General features: G+C 33.7%; 1 protein-coding gene across 1 annotated transcript in view; it reads right to left on the bottom strand.

Annotated features, from left to right (window-relative positions):
- LOC143232885 (SCY1-like protein 2) overlaps positions 1-23,375 on the bottom strand; it is a 336,447-nt gene that overhangs the window by 4,745 nt on the left and 308,327 nt on the right. Inside the window, exons 12-17 of the mRNA XM_076468902.1 lie at positions 22,182-22,332; positions 20,140-20,258; positions 18,964-19,067; positions 18,530-18,654; positions 2,946-3,163; positions 95-247 (exon numbers count right to left, since the gene is read on the bottom strand). Coding sequence (XP_076325017.1) covers positions 95-247; positions 2,946-3,163; positions 18,530-18,654; positions 18,964-19,067; positions 20,140-20,258; positions 22,182-22,332 — 870 coding nt within the window. The remainder of the gene's footprint in view (positions 1-94; positions 248-2,945; positions 3,164-18,529; positions 18,655-18,963; positions 19,068-20,139; positions 20,259-22,181; positions 22,333-23,375) is intronic.

Raw genomic sequence — 23,375 nt, 5'->3', positions numbered from 1 at the left:
ATAGGTGAATTCTCTGTTTTACTTACATCAAGTTCGTGTTGTTTTATTGAAACTATGGTGTTAAACACGTGTAAGTGGCGACGTGAGTACTCACCACACCCGATCCAATTTGTTTAAGTAAACTTGTGGATGAAGCCGCTGAACTCATCCCGCCGCCGACAGTCTCGTACAGAACAGTGGCCGAATATCTTCTACCTCCTCGTCCAGACGCAAAATAATCAACGCCTAAGCTGGAAGACGTTACCGGCTAAAAATGAAACAAATTAGTTCCAAAGTTTATTAATATTCGTAGTTTATCCGTTTTATTAAAATACGTGAGTTTTATGTACGATCGATACGTATTTCAGATGATACAGTAAATCATAAATTTTTGAAACGATAATATCGTATGATGCATCTTATTATATAAACAATATTTTAGGAAATAAACACTTGTGTAAAAATGAACAACACATACCGTTAGAACTAAACTTTTACATAACGCTTAGAGACACTAGATGGCGCACACAAATGGAGTAAACAGTTCGTAAATTTGTTATCAGGTATTATAAATAATTACTTTAAGAGAAATAGTTTTTAAACAATAATCGCCTAAATTAACATTATTATAATAGTAAAATATAGTTATTTGCGCTAAGTCTTGAAAAGCTTAAATAACTTTCTTTCTTTCTTTAGATCGAAAAAAATTGTTAAATGTGTTTGAAAATAAAACTTTGAAAATAAAAATAAAGTGGTTAATCACGCAAAATGATAAATTGTAAATAAATGTAAATGGGCCTAGCATGGCCAAGCGCGTAAGGCGTTGGACTCGTAATGCGATGGTCGCGGGTTTGCGCCCGCGTCGCGCCAAACATGCTCGCCCTCCCAGCCGTGGGGGCGTTATAATGTGACGGTTAAACCCACTATTCGTTGGTAAAAGAGTAGCCCAAGAGTTGGCGGTGGGTGGTGATGACTAGCTGCCTTCCCTCTAGTCTTACACTGCTAAATTAGAGACGGCTCGGTGCAGTGGGCTAACAACCTACTCACTTAAATACTTGTTGAAGAATCCACAAGCGATTGCGGCCCTATGTTCCTAGATGGAATCTAATGGTGATAACTACTAACTAACTAAATAAATGTAAATAATTATTTCGATTCTCTTTGTTGATATATATTTTCACCTGACAGGATATGCAGAAATAAAAAAAAACTATTAAGGTGCATGAATACAAATTTAGTTTTAATTACTTTTGAGTTTTTTTAGCTGGTCGTCAGATGCCGGGAAATTTTTGATGTAACCTATAAAAATAAAATTACCTTTTTTCGAATTACTTTCGTTCTGAAGTAAGATGGCGTTAATGTTTCTTTTAAGAAGATTAAATTTTTATAAACGACTTCAGAGCTTTCAAGGAATAACATCTATCTTTGAACGTGTCTGAGATATGGAGAATTTTTTCCGAACATCTCACGCTTACCATATATATGAAATAACACATGTTTAACTTCGTGTAAGACAGTCTATACGATAAAGAACTGATAAATGTAGTTTTGAGTCGTGTGAGCTCTCGCGAATCACGCTCACTCATCGAATGTTACTTGATGAGAAACTTTACATATGTTTTATAGATGTGAGGGGCAGCTTACCGTGCATTTTAATCATGTGCACATCTTTGAAGTATTTCAAATCGAACACAAAATAGAATCCAAATTATTTGCTAAGATTATTTTGTGAGTTTTCTTCATAAACATAAACTATAATATTAAATTTATTCGATCATACCATATACAAAATTCTACACTGTGAACGTTAATACATGCTTGTGAATGTGTGTTTTCTTGTAGCAAAGCCACATCGTGCAATCTGCTGAGCTCTCCGAGAGGAATCGAACCCCTGATTTGAGCGTTGTAAATTCGACGACTTATCGCTGTACTAGCAGGGGGCCGTAATATATACTACACGCAAACTTACACAGTAATAAAAATGTTGTATTTTTACTTTTTCTTTGGAATTTTTATTTTGAAAATTTAAAACTTATTTTTGGTTAGACTGTTAATTCTTTCCTTGGTTTAATTACTGGACAACCCCTTTCCATAACTGGTTGTAGCCAATGGATGTGTAACCTGGTTCAGAACATTATGATAATCTAACCATTTAATAATTTCAATTTTTACCAAGTGTTTTTGTATAGCAGCTGCTCAACAACTTTTGTATACATTTGGAGAGACTGGCTATCTTCAAAGCTATTTAGATGCTGATAAGCAGCTATAAACCACTTATAACTTTATAGTAGTTTTCACGCATTTATTTTGTGTTTGTGTATGGACTGTATTTGCGTGAATTTAGTGTTGAAGTTTTATATTTTCCTCTTCTTTGTGTTTCTTCTGCTAACACAATGATGATATGTTCATGTTACTTATGTTTATTACCAGTATATAAGAGATAAAAAGGGTATTTTCATCTGGGTAATGCCAATTAACCACGTGAATCTATTCAACGTTTTGTACAATGAATAGTAAATAAAAGGTTTTGTCTTACTTGCTTGTTGCTTGATATTCGCGGAGAGCTACAAGAGGGCTATCTGCGCCAGCCGTCACTAATTTAGCAGTGAAAGAGCAGAGGGAAGGCAGCTAGTCATCATCAATCATCGACAACTCTTGGGTTATTTTACATTAACGAATAGTAGGATTGATTATCGCATTATAACGTTTCCATTGCTGAAAGGGCAAGCATGTTTAGTGCAATGGGAATTCGAACCCGCGACTCACAGAATACGAGTCCTAACCACCTGGTAATGCCAATATGTTGTCTTTATTACCTGTAGGCACATTTTACATTCTTTATAGGTAATAATTTTTATTATTTTTGTCCGTTTTGTTCTGTTTTCATTGTTTTGTGTAAAATACAATGTCTAACGCTTGCTTTTGATTTGTGTTAAAACTTCTAAAATACTCCCTTCTTTAACAACCTTTGGTGTTGTTGCGAATGTCATTTTGATGTCCAGTGGATTAACACTAGAATGACGTCTCATATGTAAGTTTCCGGTGCTGGGTCCACGTGACAGACATCCTTCTGGGCTAGAGGGCGCCACTAAGATACAAGGTGGCTGGATAGTGTCATCAGAGTGACGACGTCCAGGTAATCCTGCCTGAACACGTAATAAATTCGAATCTGGCGATGAAGATGCTGAAAAGGAAACATAAACCAAACGTTATTCTTTACATTAAATAAACTTATTAAACTTTTTTTTTATTAAATACAACATTCTGTTACGTTCTCAGCCCTTAAAAATCACGGTCTTAAAGTTGTCTCTTTGGAATGGAACTTAATATTGAAAATACTTGAAAGCAAAGAAGATATTTCCATGTATTGCCTTGTTATTATCATGCAATTTTGCCTGCTTATCTGCCAGAAACCACATATGGAATTGTTGACACGTACAATCAAGTCTTTGTGTCAATACGATTTTTTTCAAACTATGAGTAGGATAAAGTTGGAGCAACCTCATCATCAGGTGGAGCAGTGTACATCTTGGAAAGAGATTTAATATCTTTTGCACAGCCATGAGTCATTCTGATAAAACAAAAAGTAAATTGCCAAATTTGCTAAGTGCTATATGTAGGCTCTAGATTAAATCGAATTGTCAAATGTATATAGTCAGTTAAGACTGTGAATTATGTGTTCGTACAAAAGGCGGAGTCTTCAGAACTTGAGTAAGTCAGAATTGTGAGTTATGTGTTCGTACAAAAGGCGGAGTCTTGAGACCTTGAGTCAGTCAGGACTGTGAGCTATGTGTTCATACAAAAAATTGAGTCTTGAGACTTTGTGTAAAGACATTACCTTTTATAAAGCTGGTACATTTTTCTCACAGTCTAATGGCTGAAATGCATACTAGATTAGTCGACCTTACACGAATAAAGACAGAAGACTTTTGAAGAATATTATAAACTTATTTCAATTCAATAGAGATACGTACACCTTTCACCCGACTTCAGTCTACGTATTAATACGCTGTCTTTAATAGAAAGTTATTTCACATCATTTAGGGCAACAATAGTCTTAAAATGTTTTTATTTTGTGTTCATTCATTAAGATTATAACTAGAACCTTCATACAAATACACAGTTCATTAATAAACACTACATCTAAGATTTTCATACAAATATAAATTCCTGGAATTTTGAAATCTTCTCTCGAAATAAAAAAAAACACAAGTCTTAAATGCAGCAAACTATTTTCAAAATAGATCCTTATTGAATTTGTGGATAGCTTATAAGACCTAATGTCTCTCTTAATTCACAAATATTCTATACCTGTGTATGGTAAGGTAGTAAATATTGTATACCTATGTATGGTAAGGTAGTAAATATTGTATACCTATGTATGGTAAGGTAGTAAATATTGTATACCTATGTATGGTAAGGTAGTAAATATTGTATACCTATGTATGGTAAGGTAGTAAAGATTGTATACCTGTGTATGGTAATGTAGTAAATATTGTATACCTATGTATGGTAATGTAGTAAATATTGTATATCTGTGTATGGTAAGGTAGTAAATATTGTATACCTGTGTATGGTAAGGTAGTAAATATTGTATACCTATGTATGGTAATGTAGTAAATATTGTATACCTGTGTATGGTAATGTAGTAAATATTGTATACCTATGTATGGTAAGGTAGTAAATATTGTATACCTATGTATGGTAAAGTAGTAAATATTGTATACCTGTGTATGGTAATGTAGTAAATATTGTATACCTGTGTATGGTAAGGTAGTAAATATTGTATACCTGTGTATGGTAATGTAGTAAATATTGTATACCTGTGTATGGTAATGTAGTAAATATTGTATACCTATGTATGGTAATGTAGTAAATATTGTATACCTATGTATGGTAAGGTAGTAAATATTGTATATCTGTGTATGGTAAGGTAGTAAATATTGTATACCTGTGTATGGTAATGTAGTAAATATTGTATACCTGTGTATGGTAACGTAGTAAATATTGTATACCTATGTATGGTAAGGTAGTAGTAAATATTGTATACCTATGTATGGTAAGGTAGTAAATATTGTATACCCATGTATGGTAAGGTAGTAAATATTGTATACCTGTGTGTATGGTAATGTAGTAAATATTGTATACCTGTGTATGGTAAGGTAGTAAATATTGTATACCTGCGTGTGTATGGTAATGTAGTAAATATTGTATACCTGTGTATGGTAGGTAGTAAATATTGTAACCTATGTATGGTAAAGGTAGTAAATATTGTATACCTGTGTATGGTAACGTAGTAAATATTGTATACCTATGTATGGTAATGTAGTAAATATTGTATATCTGTGTATGGTAAGGTAGTAAATATTGTATACCTGTGTATGGTAAAGGTAGTAAATATTGTATACCTATGTATGGTAATGTAGTAAATATTGTATACCTGTGTATGGTAATGTAGTAAATATTGTATACCTATGTATGGTAAAGGTAGTAAATATTGTATACCCATGTATGGTAAAGTAGTAAATATTGTATACCTGTGTATGGTAATGTAGTAAATACAGATACCTGTGTATGGTAAGGTAGTAAATATTGTATACCTGTGTATGGTAACGTAGTAAAATATTGTATAACCTGTGTATGGTAACGTAGTAAATATTGTATACCTATGTATGGTAATGTAGTAAATATTGTATACCTATGTATGGTAAGTAGTAAATATTGTATATCCTGTGTATGGTGTAGTAAATATTGTATACCTGTGTATGGTAATGTAGTAAATATTGTATACCTATGTATGTGGTAAGTAGTAAACATTGTATATACCTATGTATGGTAAGGTAGTAAATATTGTATACCTATGTATGTATGGTAAGGTAGTAAATATTGTATACCTATGTATGGTAAATGTAGTAACATTGTATACCTGTGTATGGTAAGGTAGTAAATATTGTATACCTGTGTATGGTAATGTAGTAAATATTGTATACCTGTGTATGGTAAGGTAGTAAATATTGTATACCTGTGTATGGTAAGGTAGTAAATATTGTATACCTGTGTATGGTAAGGTAGTAAATATGTGTATATCTGTGTATGGTAAGGTGGTAGTAAATATTGTATATCCGTGTATGGTAAGGTAGTAAATATTGTATATCCGTGTATGGTAAGGTGAGTAGTAAATATTGTATACCTGTGTATGGTAATGTAGTAAAATATTGTATACTATGTATGGTGGTAATGTAGTAAATATTGTATACCTGTGTATGGTAATGTAGTAAATATTGTATACCTGTGTATGGTAATGTAGTAAATATTGTATACCTGTGTATGGTAATGTAGTAAATATTGTATACCTGTGTATGGTAATGTAGTAAATATTGTATACCTGTGTATGGTAAGGTAGTAAATATTGTATACCTATGTATGGTAAGGTAGTAAATATTGTATACCTATGTATGGTAATGTAGTAAATATTGTATATACCTATGTATGGTAATGTAGTAAATATTGTATACCTGTGTATGGTAATGTAGTAAATATTGTATACCTGTGTATGGTAATGTAGTAAATATTGTATACCTATGTATGGTAAGGTAGTAAATATTGTATACCTGTGTATGGTAAGGTAGTAAATATTGTATACCTATGTGTATGGTAAGGTAGTAAATATTGTATACCTGTGTATGGTAAGGTAGTAAATATTGTATACCTGTGTATTGTCCTGTATGGTAAGTAGTAAATATTGTATACCTATGTATGTAAATAGGTAGTAAATATTGTATACCTGTGTATGGTAAGGTAGTAAATATTGTATACCTATGTATGGAAGGTAGTAAAGATTGTATACCTTTGTATGGTAGGGTAGTAAATATTGTATACCTATGTATGGTAAGGTAGTAAATATTGTATACCTGTGTATGGTAAGGTAGTAAATATTGTATACCTATGTATGGTAAGGTAGTAAAGATTGTATACCTTTGTATGGTAAGGTAGTAAATATTGTATACCTGTGTATGGTAAGGTAGTAAATATTGACATACCTATGTATGGTAAGGTAGTAAATATTGTATTGTATGGTAATGTAGTAGTAAATATTGTATACCTATGTATGGTAAGGTAGTAGTAAAGATTGTATACCTGTGTATGGTAAGGTAGTAAATATTGTATACCTGTGTATGGTAAGGTAGTAAATATTGTATACCTATGTATGGTAATGTAGTAAATATTGTATACCTGTGTATGGTAAAGTAGTAAATATTGTATACCTATGTATGGTAAGGTAGTAAAGATTGTATACCTGTGTATGGTAAGGTAGTAAATATTGTATACCTATGTATGGTAAGGTAGTAAAGATTGTATACCTTTGTATGGTAGGGTAGTAAATATTGTATACCTATGTATGGTAAGGTAGTAAATATTGTATACCTGTGTATGGTAAGGTAGTAAATATTGTATACCTATGTATGGTAAGGTAGTAAAGATTGTATACCTTTGTATGGTAAGGTAGTAAATATTGTATACCTGTGTATGGTAAGGTAGTAAATATTGTATACCTATGTATGGTAAGGTAGTAAATATTGTATACCTGTGTATGGTAAGGTAGTAAATATTGTATACCTATGTATGGTAAGGTAGTAAAGATTGTATACCTTTGTATGGTAAGGTAGTAAATATTGTATACCTTTGTATGGTAAGGTAGTAAATGTTTTTTACTTATGAACCATCATCTTCACATATGAAAACAAAACTTGTTTTTAATTGAAACATGCTCTAATGACTAAAGTAGGTATTTATTCTGTTTCTCATTTTTAACACATTTTAATATCCTCTAGTTCGTTGATGTAAAGTAAAAATTTCCACAAAGTTTAATGTCCCGTGAAATAAAATCATAATTTTCTTGATATATAATACTTCACATTGAAAAGTTACCTCAATATTATGTATCAAAATATCAAAATTAACATTTTAATACTCTTCTCGTGGTTTGTTATTATGTTTGTTATTCAACTAATAATAAAAAAGATCATATGTTTGTTTAAATTTCGTGCAAAGCTACACGAGAGCTATCTGCGCTAGCCATCCCTAATTTCGGAGTGTGAGATTAGAGGGAAGGCAGATAGTCATCACCACCCACCGCCAACTCTCGGGTACTCTTTTACCAACGAATAGTAGGATTGACCGTAACATTATACCGACCCCACGACTGAAAGGGCGAGCATGTTTGGTGCGATCGTAATTCGAACCCGCGACCCTCAGATTACGAGTCGTACGCCTTAACCCACCTGGCCATGCAGGGCTTTTGATCATCTTACTTCTATTCTTAAAAAAGATGAACATGTCTTATCCAACAAGTTGATGTAAAATGATTAGAAAGTTTTCATAATGGTGCTGACTGTGAGTCACAAGAACACAGTGAGTGCATGGAGTTGAATGGTAGCTACCTGCATTGACATTCTGGTCTTTAACCTCAAATTTAGGGACGGTTGGTGCATGTAGTCATCGAGTCGTATTGCGTGAAACTAAACACACAACATAATGAAATGAAAAGAACTCATGTAACACCAAAGCCAGTCTAGAACATTTGTTGATTAAACATTAAAATGCGAATGTTTATTAGCTGTAAAGTTAGTTAGTTAGTTAACTATCACCATTAGATTCCATCAAGGAACATAGGGCCGCAATCGCTTGCGGATTCTTCAACAAGTATTTAAGCGAGTAGGTTGTTAGCCCACTGCACCGAGCCGTCTCTAATTTAGCAGTGTAAGACTAGAGGGAAGGCAGCTAGTCATCACCACCCACCGCCAACTCTTGGGCTACTCTTTTACCAACGAATAGTGGGATTGACCGTCACATTATAACGCCCCCACGGCTGGGAGGGCGAGCATGTTTGGTGCGACGCGGGCGTGAACCCGTGACCCTCGGATTACGAGTTGCACGCCTTACGCGCTTGGCCATGCCAGGCCAGCTGTAAAGTAATCTTCTCAAATATTTCCAGCGAAGTCTGTTATGATTTTTATTCTTACAAATGACACATTGGTTTAAAGTATCGTTCGAGATTATAGTACACACCAAATAAAAGAAGTGTCAAGAAACGTGTATGTGTTGTAAATTAATGTTTCAATATAATTAACAGAAACTGCTGATAATTATCGCTGTTTCACTAGAGAACCTGTACTCGTTAAAGAAGGTGAGTGTCAAACCAGTAACCTGCGTAATAATAGCATCTTTATACGATCATTTAAGTTATTTCAAGCTGTTTATCTCTTAAGTTATTGTACTTCAAGTATAAAACTAAATGACTCTGACTCACCATCATAAAAAAAACCCAACAACAAACAAATGCCTTTAAACATTTGTAAATACGCAAATAATGGAAAACAATTTCGTATCAAAGAAGGCTTACTAACGTTTAAGTTAAAGCCGTTACTAAGAGAAGTGGATAGCGCCAGTTGAAAAACGAAACCACAAAACAAATCAAACAATACTGTTTACCTCTTATATCATAAAAGCCTACCCTACTGTGTATCTTAAAGTATTCGTGTGACCAATTCAATATTATATTAAATTTCAATAAACAACAAAGAACACACTATAAATACATTTCTATGTGCAATCTTATGATATCGTAATACAAGCTCTACGTAACGTAATGTATATCTACGTAACGTAATGTATATCTTTATTCACAAATGTTTTTAATCCCAATACAGGCTCCTGAACCTTATCACACATTCCAAATATACAGAATGTATCTAACCTCGAATTTGAGTAATTTTGCCCTTAGGGCAATCTCCCTGTATACATAGTTCCAAACAGCCTTGCTTGTTGAATTACCCGCATTCTACGTCACAGGGACACTTTTTGCATGGTCATTATAGAGAAATTAAAATTTTTGGCTTTCCATTTCTGTGAATCTGGTTTGGTTGGTGATGGGATAAAATCAGTATCCTAGGCAGGTGTATGGAATTATTAATTAAATACATGATTAGCACTATTGAATCTTTCTGAGATTTTGCCTCATTATTGTAATTTAAAGCCGCCTACTTATGTTTTTGCAGACAAAGAAAGTGTGTTCTTGTTGCTTGCGTGTGCTCTGTTTCTCTAATAAGAAAGTTGATTTGCTGTAAAACGACTCTGAACAAGTCGTGTTTTATTTTTAGTCGAGTCAAACTTGTTCACATTTCATTTACCAAATCCAGAATTCACTGAGGTATTCAATTTACTTAAGTGACGGCCAAGTGTACCTTAAAATAACCTAATATTATCCACTTTTACAGTTCAGTTGTTTTACAAATAATTTCAATTTCTTTCACTATAAGATTATAAACCCACCTGTAACAAAATCATTAGCGCATTCAACAGAATATTCTGTTTATGTTATAGTTTACTTAGACGACAGCACCACTTGAATATTTTAGGTAGTGTTTGATTTTAATTTCGCGCACAGCTACGCGAGGGCTAGGGCATATAGCCTTTCCCTTACACCAGAGGAAAAACAGCTAGTCATCATCAGCCACCGCCAACTCTTGGGCTACTCTTTTACCAACGAATAGTGGGATTGACTGTAACATTTTAACGCCTCCACGGCTGAAAGGGCGAGCATGTTTGGCGCAACGGGAATTCGAACCAGCAATCCTTAGATTACCAGTCGAGTGCCTTAACCACTTGACCATGCCGGGCCTCTTGTCAAAGGCGTCTCTGTGTGTTTTCTTATAGCAAAGTCAGATCGTGCTATCTGCTGAGTCCACCAAGTGTGTATGTGTGTGCGTGCGGTTTGTTTTACCAAAGCCACATTAGGCTCTCTGCTGAGTCCACCGAGGGGAATCGGACCCGTTATTTTTACTAGGTATATGTAACTTATGTGAAAAACAACAAGAACTGTCGTCTTGGTACAAAACATAATTAATTACTTGATAGAATATCTGTCCCTTTGACCAAAGTTATATAAAGTTATGATAAATTAAAGGTTATCTTAGGACATGAAAGGTTGCTTCCCAAATATGTAATTGTAAAATACGCGAAAACGTTCTTAATAGTCCGCAAAACGTAAAACGCAAAACTGACGATCTCGATATCAATTTTGACACAAAGCTATCCACATTCTGTAACGTTGTTATATGGACATACCACATTATATTCATATAGATTTATCGGTTAGTAATCATTACACATTTAATACCAAGAAATAGTCATGTTTAAAAATAGTTTGTCTCTTCCCCTTCTTTACATTTTATGACCAAAATAAACAAGTTTGACAGACTGATGTTGGAGCACTAAAATGTTGTCATGAAACGGGATAACCTATTTTACAGTAGTGTGTTGTCAGTCAGTCAGTGAGTAGACACCAAAATGACGTCACATAAGAGACTCTTTTTCTTAATGTTGCAATCTGTATTATCACAATACCAATAAAACGTAAACATGCTAGGAATCACGAGGAAAATAAGCATCCTCCAGGCTACAACACTTCTTGACATATGAAACAAAAACAAACAAGAATATTTTGTTTTATTTACTCTCGAAACAGAATACGTTCGGAAACCTTGCGAATGCACATTTACTATTACACACAGTTTCAAATTGATTGTTTGTTTTGAATTTCGCGCAGAGTTACACGAGGGTTATCTGCTTTAGTCGTCACTAATTTAGCAGTGAAAGAGTAGAAGGAAGGCAGCTACTCTTCACCATCCACCGATGATTCTTGGGCTACTCTTTCGCCAAAGAATAGTGGGATTGATTGTCACGTTATAACATTTCGTTGGCTGAAAAGGCGAGCATGCCTGATGCGATAGGGATTCGAATCCACGACTTTCATATTACGAGTCAAGTACCCTAATCACCGGGCTACTATTCAAACTGTATTGTGATTTATTAATGCACTTACAAAATATTTTCTTAAGTTAAATATGTGAAATCCTGAGTTCGAAGATTAATTAGGCATAAAAAATTTAGCTTTCTAAAGGGGTGTTTTTGTTGTTTTTCTCCTTTGCTCATTTACGTAGAAATATTTATTTTTAGAACACTAGCTACGTAACAGGTTAATTTCGTTTTTTAGTTCATTTCAGGCCGGTTTTTTATTTTTATCTACCTCATTACATCCTATTATAAGCACTCTAAAGCTACATCCAGTTTGCAGTGGCTGTTATAATTAATGATAAAACAGTTCAAAACTACAAATTGTCAACATAAACGTGTAACGATGCTTACCGAGCGATGCGTGATAAGAAATATGAAAAATGCATTTCCCATTAAAAACACTGTTTCTCTCTCAAACTTCGTTTGTACGAAAAGAAGTCTCCTTTTTGCCTTAGATACTAATACTGGTTAAACACTTGGTGATTAACGAAGTAAAAAACAAAACAAAACATTATGTTCGTAGAATTTGTCAATTTTGTTTTGATAAGAACGAATAGTATTAATCAATGGTTATATAAAAGCTGTCGCTAAAATCTCTATCTATTTCTCATCCTACAGATGTCGTGTCACTGCTGAAGAATTTTTTAAAGGAAAACATAACGTAGAAGATAAAACGAAATAAAATGTCTGAAAAGTTTCATTAATACATGTGTGAAGGTTTAAGTCTTTCTTTTTATCGTAATAATCAACAGTTTTTGTTTTTTGTTTACTTCCTTTCCAAAAAGTGTTCGACTTCTTTTCGATGTTCTTCTGAAACAGAGAGCGTGTTTTGTGTTTTTTTGTGACAGCTGACAAATGGTACTTCACATAGGCGGTTGTATATCACGTGATAGTTTAGGGACATCAATCATGGGAATTTCAAATTTTTCATTCCTGGTACTAGAAAATGGAATAAATCAACTTGTCTTGGAATCTCAGGTCAAATCGACTACTGTTGTTAAGATTTCTTTTGGTTAAATTCAGCACATTTTAGAACGATGGTAATATTTGTGAACAACGTTATGTCGATACTCAACTTTACACAACAGCTCTGTTGCTTGGCAACAAAAATAGCTTTGCCCCACATCTTACCCAAATACCAATTTTTATAACTACATTGCTAAACACTGGCCCAAATTTCTTATGAAACATTACAAGCCCTAAAACACCGTAGAGTATCTTGTGTGATACGAGTACTGTGTGTGGTTGGAAAAGATAAATTTGTTTGTTTTTAAACACATATACAATTGTTTGTTCACACTGCCCAGTTTTTAACATTTATAACCCGACAGACATACTGTCAAGCCGTCGGATGGTAGAAGAGAGGAAGTAGTTATGTTTTCACTGAGTGTAGTTCATAAAATATGGATATTAAGCTAAATCGTACATAAGGTGTGTGGGTGTTTTCTTGTAACAAAGCCACATCAGATTATCTGCTGAGTTTACCGAGGGGAATCGAACCCCTAATTTCAGCGTTGTAAATTCGTAAACTTACCACTATATACCAGCGGGGGAGGTATATAGGTATAGAATCGAAGCACCTCAATATTCCTAAGAGAGCAAACATATGTTTCCAGATTCGCTACTCTTAGTAATTTGCAAGTTTTGTAAATAATACAGTACATTTTTAACAATAGAAGGTAAATATATATATATATATATATAAACTTAGGCTTAAGTCAGTTTATTTAAAATGTAACGATTTTGAAAAAATATACAGTTAAATTTCACTTTTTTTTCGAGAACATTTCTTAATTGAACTTTGCGTTATTTTTTATCCTTAAATTTCGCTCTTTATGAATTTAATGTGTTAGTGAATTCTCTTAGAAAACAAAATTTGAATCCACAGAAAAAAAAATTCATTACACCGTACTGGGAGAGAATGTAAAAAAAAATACATTGGAGAAAATATCACCTGATTAACGAAAAACAAACAAACTTGTAAAGTTAATACATAAAGTGAAAAGTCAGTAGAAATGTGTCCAGAAACTGTCATAAGAATAGTATTATTTTTCATTATAAAAGCTTAAGGAATTTAATAGTCTGAAAGCTAAACCGTGTTTGTTTCCAAGAGAGAAACATGTATCATATAACTGCCAATATAGAACTCATTTTTTTATTATTTTCCAGTCAGACAAATCGCTTAGTTTTCAATTGACATTCCGATACACGTTGTGCGTTTAACCAGGAAATGAAAACCCCAACATATAATTTGTGAATTTGGGTAAAAGGTTCTATACATGATAACCTTACATCGGATTCGTCTATTATCCGCTTTGTGTCACGTTTACGTGTGTACTTTACACGCTGAAATGTGGACTTAGATTATTATACTCATTTTGTATGCATAAAACTGTCTAAGAAAGTTCCTACAAATACTCCTGTCCAGACTTAATGGGTTTTGTAGTTTGTAACTTTTCCAACTGTGAATAACAATAAATCGACGTAAAAGGTGTAATATTACAGAAATGAGAGGAGAAGGTGTTATGGAAAAGATTTTTAAAAAGGAATTTGTGGTTTTTGTGTCTTACTTCTGTGACAAAGTATTTAGAATTTTTCGTCGAAAACATGTATTACCGACCAACATTAGTCACATATTATTGTTATATCCTGATAGGGCTACGGAATATTCTCTTAGTGTTAAGTGTACCCGTGAATGAATTGCATTCTCTATTGAAAATCTTGCCACGAATCAAATTAATAGTTGCAAATATGTCTTCTTTGACGCTATGACTCATATTTGCAATGACGATCCAAGGCGTAAGCCACCGGAAATCGTTCTAGTAGAAATGGCATTGATTTGAATTATACAGGCAAATGTTAAAATCATGTTTAAAACATCAGATTTAGATAAATAAAAAGAATTTAAAGAGAACTCATCTTCTCGATACTTTAACACTTAAAACCAATTACGTATTTGTTTTGGAGTATATTTTTTTCTCATTGACAAGTTAACATGTAAAAATAATATAGACAATAGAAATTACATATTATTTACACCTATTTGAAACTGAAAAAGAAAGCTGTAACGAATATTATAGTGTTAATAATTTTCTGTAAATCAGTGTTGATTTGATGAATTTGCAGACTCGTATGCAGAATGTTTAAAAGGGAGTTTTAACTTGTAAGGTCAAAAGCCAACACATATCGTGTTAAACAATTAGCACCCAAAACATACTAAAGATACAGAAGTCTGGGGGCATGTTTCTATTCCTTGGAAAATTTGTAAAAATAGGTATTATGAGACTAAATCTCTAGGTAATTGCTTGACTGTTCATACAAAATCTACAAACATCTAATGAAAAGTAAACAAATGATCATTCTGTTGTGACACTAGATTGGGAGCTAGGCTTAAATTAACACGAATATATATGTTTTATTATATTATATTATGGTAACGTACTGTACTATCTACATAAAGACATAACAATGTGTGTTTTATTATGGTAAAGTACTGAACCATCTACATACAGACTAGTTTTTAATTATTGAAGTATATTGTATGTATGTACTACTGAAATAACATGTTAGTTTTTTCCACTCTTCTGTGTTGTTTTTCCATAATATAACTTACATAAAGTTTCAGTGTTTGAATCAGTGTCATAATGATAATGTCTTAAATCCAGAACACTCAGCCTTCCTTCGGTTTATGTATACCTCAGGTAATTATTCAGCCAGATGGTTAAGGTGCTCGACTCACAATCTGAAGGTCGAGGGTTCGAATCCCCGTCATACCAAACATACTCGCCCTTTCATACATGGGGGGCGTTATAATGTGACGGTCAATCCCACTATTTGTTGGTAAAAGAGTAGCCCAAGAGTTGGCGGTGGGCGGTGATAACTAGCTGCTTTCCCCTCTAGTTTTACACTGTTAAATTAGGGACGGCTAGCGCAGATAGCCCTCATGTAGGTTTGCGCGAAATTCAACAAACAAACAAACAGGCTGTGTGGACTTTGACGAGAAAGATGCAATTAGTTAGAGCTTTTGATACAACTGTGATAACCAACGGTATAATTAATATTTAAATATATTTTAAAAAGAGTGGACTGTTGAAATTTATCGTCATGAAGACACAGACACCTAATGTAAAGAATTCGGCCTACAAAACCCGGCAGCAGCAATACGGCTTCGGGTGTCCATTTACAACGTGCCAACAGGAACTATAAAGTGCGGCTATTTCAAGAGAAAAATGCTCATGTTTCGTCAGTATGTCGTAGAATACCTAGAAATGATTAAATTCATAAGCAGTTACGCTAATACTACACAAGCATATTTTACATGACGAAAATAAAGGATTCGGCTGAACTTCCTTGAGCCCCTCTTGCGTACGTGCGTAATTTTATAAAGCAGATAGTTCTGAATGAAGTGAGATAAGTAACTTTGGTTTAACTGCTGTTAAACGTCATGAGGTATCTGTGCTTTGCCCACCACGGGTATCTAAATCCGAATTTTAGAGTCTGAACTATTGGGGAATAAGGGAGTTAAAAGCAGAAAACTGCTTAGCTATACTTCATAAGTAATGACGTTGTTGTTTTGAATTAAGCACAAAGCTACACAATGGGCTATCTGTGCTCTGTCCACCACGGGTATCGAAACCTGGATTTTAGCGTTGTAAGTCCGCAGATATACTGCTGAGCCACTGAGGGGTCATAAGTAATGAAAGCGAGATAAAGAAATTTTTCGTTATGGTTAATTTTCAGTTTGTTCAGGATATTTGTACTGTGTCTACCATAGGAATCGATATCCGGTTTCTAGCGGTGTTAGTTTGCAGACGTGCCTCTGTGACATTGGAAGGGGGGGCGCTTTTTTAGATCTACTTTTATTGACCGTACATTTTATACCAATTTATTTTTTACAGGTGGCGAAACTTCCTTTATACTTGTTGCCGTTAGAGTGTTCACTTTGTTGCCGCTAGAGTGTTCACTTTTGAATTTTTCAAGAGTTAAAAATACATTCACTTTGTCCGTGTAAAGCGATTGCATACAAGTTGGCAATTCATTCATTGTGTTTCCATCTTTAAAATGTTGACTGGACATGACTGATGATACGTTAGTTCCTTTCGAATAAGCACCTAGCATATGAAATGGATGAGACTCAATTTCCAACTCAGCGAACACCGATTTGAGGATAACCCCAGGAATCCGGACTTTAATGTCATGATTTTAAATGACTTTGCCTCTGATAAAACGTATATAAGATGTTTTCCAAGTTTCTGATTCTTTCCTTGTACTCCAACAGTCACAATAAAATATATTTCCACAGTTATCAGGAAATTATTTTTATTCTTGATTATACTTTATGATGTGAAACTTATTAATATTATATTTATATTAATATTATTGTTTGTTTGCGCTAGCCGTCCTTAATTTAGCAGTGTAATACTAGAGGGAAGGTAGCTAGTCATCACCAATTACCGCCAACTCCTGGGCTACTTTTTTTACCAACGAATAGCGGGACTGACCGTTACATTATAACGCCCCGACAACTGAAAGGGCGAGCATATTTGGTGCAAGGGGATTCGAACCTGCGACCCTTGAATCACGAGTAAAGAGCCTTAAACACCTGGCCACGCCGAGCATATATAAAATATTATTCCGAATTATTGGACTACAGACTTATACAGATTTACTGGTCTAGCTTGTTTTTGTAGAATAGTTTGTTGGTCATCTTGGTCGAACACAGGAACACAAGAGGCTGTAAAATAAAGTTAATCTAAAGCTGCCATAAACGGTGTGTTAGAATTAAAACTTATAATTCCGGTTGAACACAAAGGGAACGAAAAATTAACCCTTTGTGTTCAACCGGAACACATTAACGTTCTTTACAAGAGTTTTAATGCAACAACCAATGTTCAATACGTGTTGTAAAGTCTATAAAACGTTTGGAATATTTTAGTAAATTCTTGGTTGGTTTTAAGTAGCCTATCAAGTTTCAGAACGTAAATTCATTCACAGGTAGTATCAGGATATCAGCAAATCAGTTGTAAGTTTGTACGTGACTTTTAAGAGAAGAGAAATAAAAATTTACACCTATTAATAACATCCGTTCTTAAAGTATTAAATCGTATTATAATAACATATCAGCTTCCTTTAGCATTGACTATGCAGTCTTAAACAGCTTTGAAATGAAAATTAAATGTTCGGACAACTGCGAGTGCGAAAAGATGATAATCTAACTGATATAAACCTTGGAAACCTGCAAGTACATTTTAAGTCATAAAAGAGTAGACCCCCAGTGGAACAGCGGTGTGGTAAGATGAGCACACATAACCCATTCTTGATGACAAGAAAACCCCTTATAATTAAAATATATCTCAGAACGGCTGGTATGGGTATTAACACGTTTATTAGTAAGAGGAGAACAACGTTTCGACCTTCCTAGGTCATCTACTTAACTGAGATAACCCATTGTGTAACTTTGTTTCTAATTCCAAATAATCACTCATGAATATAGCACAGTTTGTATAAAACTTACAATGAATTACAACATTAAAAAAAACACCATCTATAAGATACCACCAATGTTGTTCCTTCAGGAACTGATGTGATATCCAAGAGGATAAAATATAAATAAAAGTCGCTTGGGTAAGTATCTAATTAACTGAAGATAAATTAGATCATTTAAACTTTAGGATTATTCTACTTATTTACTCACTTGAATTACACGTTTGTTGGATTACGTCCTCCATACTTATAGAAGTTCGTCGAGATTCTAGTCGTAAAGATGGAGGACGATGGGGATAACCAGTGTTCTTTTCAATAGCTCGGATCGACGAGTTTCTGGAGGTTATAAAGAACATTATGTTACCCTTCGAAAAATAAAATACTGGTTTAGTAAAGTAAATATAAAGCCACAGGTAAATACTAGAAAACTCATGTTGTGGGCACGACCACTTTTCAGTTCACTAAAAGATACTTAAGAAAAGTAGAGAACATCATTCTATGTTATTCACTTTACTTACGTTATTATACTGTAACCACTATAGCATGGTTACGTAATGTTAGTGTACGTTGACGTTACAATAGTAGAATATAATGTGCGACCTATGTGAAATATATACGAGTACAACATTAAACCAGAGAATTTACTTATCCATGGAGGACATCGAAAGTTTCTCCAATTTCAGTTTATTCTTTTGACTTTTGCTGACGTGGTCCAGCATCTCTTGTAGTAACTCCACGAGACTCGTAAACTAGAACAACAACTTTATACTCAAGATGAAAACAAACTTTTCAAAAATATATTTCAAGCATCAAAACTTCTAGTGTAATGATATGCCCACTGTGTCTGGAGATAGAATTTTGGATAGACGAGAAAAAAAGCAAACTTTCATATTAGTTTATTTCAAGCATAAAGCTATCGGACTCTTATTTCTAATTGGTTTTCTCCTGACAGTTTATTACTGATTTATTTATTTATTACAGTTTTTTATACTCAAAATAATCAACATAATAATACAACATTTACCCGGAAAACGCGGAAAGTTCAAAACACCAAGAACACACTTTATTCACCCATTGGTTACCTGAAATAACAACTGTAAAAAACGTGCCTCATTTAATTATCCACGGAAGTTGAACATAACGTATTAGATTGGGGCGCTATTCATTTCTAGTTTGCCAGAAATATCTTTTCATTAAATTACTTTGCGAAAATTGAGAGACATCTTACAAGAATTAGGCTTTCTTTAATTAATCAAATAGATCTTAAACACAATTAACTATAAAAAGTCTTTATTCATGGGCGATTTCTATGGTATCGAACTTCTTTCTTTCTTCTAGAAGGTTGTTTGTTGTTGTTGTTTTGAATTACGCACAAAGCTACACAAAGGGGTAGCTGTGCTCTGCCCACCACGGGTATTTAAACCTGATTTTCAGCGTTGTACGTCCGCAGACATACCGCTGAGCCACTAGGGGGCTTTTCTTGTTTGTTTGTTTTGTTTGTTTTTTGGAAAGCTATCGAGGGCTATCTGTGCTAGCCGTTCCTAATTTAGCAGTGTAAGACTAGAGGGAAGTCAGCTAGTCATCGCCACCCACCGCCAACTCTTGGGCTACTCTTTTACCAACGAATAGTGGGATTAACCGTCACATTATAACGCCCCCCACGGCTGGGAGGGCGAGCATGTTTGGCGCATCGGGGATGCAAACTCGCGATCCTCAGATTACGAGTCGCACGCCTGGGGGCTTTTCTTCTACAAATTAAAGTGCATTAAACTTAACTATATTTAAATTTTGCTTGAATATTTTATATGAGAACTAGGTTACCTGATCTAATTTAAGTCCTGGACTCACCACGACTGGGATGAGAGCTGGCATAACTTTAGTTGCTAGGAGATTAACAGTCAGTCCATAACGCTTGTCTCCGAGCATGTGTTTATATATTCCTATGCAAGATGAAAGGCTCATTTCAAAATTTCATTTCTTAACTAACATGAAGCCATATTGTTTCTAATTCTTTGTTTTTCCTGCAATGTATATATATCTATATATTCATTTTCTATGATATGCGAAGCTTAGTTACGTTGTTATGTAAGAGAACTGTGTACCTATTTGATTTTAAATAATTCTTGGATGCTTTTAAACGAATCTTATGTTTTGTAACAGATCTGCGACAGATACGTGATGGTGGCTTTATTTGTTCACTATTTAGCTGTCCATATGCCCAAACACTAGATCTGTTGGTGTAGATTATTAACAATTCTTATTTGTTCTTTAGTAAGCCTAACTTTACACGATTTGGGTTTTTCATTAGCTCATAAATTTACCTTAATGGCATATTAGTTAAAATAGGATCGGTGTTTTTGTTATAATATTTATAGACATTATCTGAACTTGAGGCTCAGTCAAAATTAGGGATAAATGCCAGAAACAAGGTTTTGAGGTAAGAAATTTAAATTCGCGGTCACAATTAGCGAAGTAACATATTTAAGACAGCAGTTAAGTTAAGCCTTTATATTATATATAAAAGTAATGTTTTTAGTTAGCCAATGAACATTAAATGTTTTAATATCATTTTATAAATTTAAAATCTGTAAATTTACTTTTACAAAATATAAAATATATATACAATAACTTTTTTCTCCTAAATCAATTAATTTTTGCAGAAGACATTTTTTTATTTATTTATTGTTAAGGGCCAAGCTACATGCACAATGAATATCATGAATATCATTACAATGTATATCATAAACATTCAATATACATTTTGTATCGCTATAATCCCTCACATTCATCGTTTAGATATGAGATGGCTAATAAGTTTGAAACTGAATTGTAAGCGCATTATTAACGTTGCACACACATTTTGTATGTTTTATGTATAACTCTACCTGTGAGAAAACACATTTTGTATGTTTTATGTATAACTCTACCTGTGAGAAAACACATTTTGTATGCTTTATGTATAACTCTACCTGTGAAAAAACACATTTTGTATGTTTTATGTATAACTCTATCGGTGAAAAAAACACATTTTGTATGTTTTATGTATAACTCTATCGGTGAAAAAACACATTTTGTATGTTTTATGTATAACTCTACCTGTGAAAAAACACATTTTGTATGTTTTATGTATAACTCTACCTGTGAAAAAACACATTTTGTATGTTTTATGTATAACTCTATGAAAAACACATTTTGTATGTTTTATGTGAAAAACACATTTTGTATGTTTTATGTATAACTCTACCTGTGAAAAAACACATTTTGTATGTTTTATGTATAACTCTATCGGTGAAAAAACACATTTTGTATGTTTTATGTATAACTCTACCTGCGAAGAAAACATTTAAGAAGCAATTGTAACGAAACTCGGTAAATTATAATTTTCTAGTATGTATTTCAAGGTCTTAAACACAAATATTTTGTTCACTAGATTTAATCTGAAATGTTTATTTTAGTACATGGCTATACAATAAACTATTTTTCACTGAGCTAATCACGGGAAAATCAAACCCCGGACTTTTTCGTTATAACTCTATAAACTTACCACTGACTCATTAGACTACAATTATTTTGAAAGTAATAGTACTTTAAAAACAAATTTTACCAACCGATCTATTGATTTTTAACATCATTTTATAATCACATAAACAACAAATTAAAATTGTCAGTTGTGTATACACATATTTACGTTAAGCCTCTTTCTGGCCTAACTTCAATGTAACATTTAAACATTGAAGAGCCACTAAACTTATGAGTACAGAATGCAAGAAGTATCAATGATTCATATTTGAAGGCCAGTAGAAACGGAGAGCTGAAAATGATGAATGATACAGAAACGTTTCATTATCATAATTACTACTTACTCACTACCGGAAGAAGTATCGCCGGGTCCTGAAGTTTGGCCTTGTTGAGCATTGGGAGCACTTCGTCCAAGATGTCTGTCTTCTCTAACTTATCAATGATTTTTTCAATACATATCAGAGCGTTGGCTTGAACCTGGATAACAGAGTCCTCCTATACAGGACGAGAATGTTCGGAAGCAAAATGCGAGCATAAAAGGAGGGGTAAAAAAAGGATATGAACGAATCCTGCAATAGAATCACTTATATGGAATATATGTAACTAGCTTAACAATAAAACAACACGATGGTTGCCAGTTACCTTTATACAGTGAAGTGCTGTTGAATAAATTTGAGGATACACTGAAAAAACATGTAAAACATGTTATAATGGAGGAACTGAATTTGTGCGAAGAAAATTCTAAGTTGCGCGAACAGTGTCCAAATTTAGGGTCATTTATTGGAAGTGTTCATGCATCCTAAGTATAGTAAAAGCTGTTTTTAGAGACATATTTAGGCACAGACTATACTTCATGAATATAAACACACATTTTTAAAACACCCAAAACATATTCTTAGATCCAAAACACGAAGTTAGACAAATGGGGTGGATGCCGTCAACAAAAACGTTTTGGGCAACTGAGTTATATCCACTTTTCCAACCTAAGGAAAATACTGGTTAAAGTTATCCAAGTTAATAATATTACCTGATGTTGTTGTCGTATAACATCAAGCTTGTCATATTACTGTGTTTTGTTTGAAATGTTTATTATAATTTACGTTCACAAAACTTTGAGTTAACATATGATAAGAGGTTAAAAGAGCTAAATGTTATTATTCAGACAAAATATTTAGGATTACTTATTTAAGTTTCATAAACAACAACATTAATCTCTGATATATGTTTATTTGTTTTGAATTTCGCGCAAGGCTACACGAGGACTATCTGCGCTAGTTGTCTCTAATTTAGCAGTGTAAGACTAGAGGGAAGGCAGCTAGTCATCACCACCCACCGCCAACTCTTGGGCTGCTCTTTAACCGAGGAATAGTGGGATTGATAACCACATTATAACGATCTCAAGGCTAAAAGAGTAAGCGTGCTTGGTTTTAAGGGGATTGGAACCCTCGACCCTCAAATTGTAAGTCGAGTGCTCACACCATCAGGACATACCGTTCCAAAAACTGTGGGAAGTGAAAATCACTCTGACATCCACATGT

This window comes from Tachypleus tridentatus, chromosome 11, assembly GCF_004210375.1.
Source record: "Tachypleus tridentatus isolate NWPU-2018 chromosome 11, ASM421037v1, whole genome shotgun sequence".
Lineage (NCBI taxonomy): Eukaryota > Metazoa > Arthropoda > Merostomata > Xiphosura > Limulidae > Tachypleus > Tachypleus tridentatus.
Note: the sequence above shows the minus strand (reverse complement) of the source record. Positions and strands in the feature narration are given on the sequence as shown.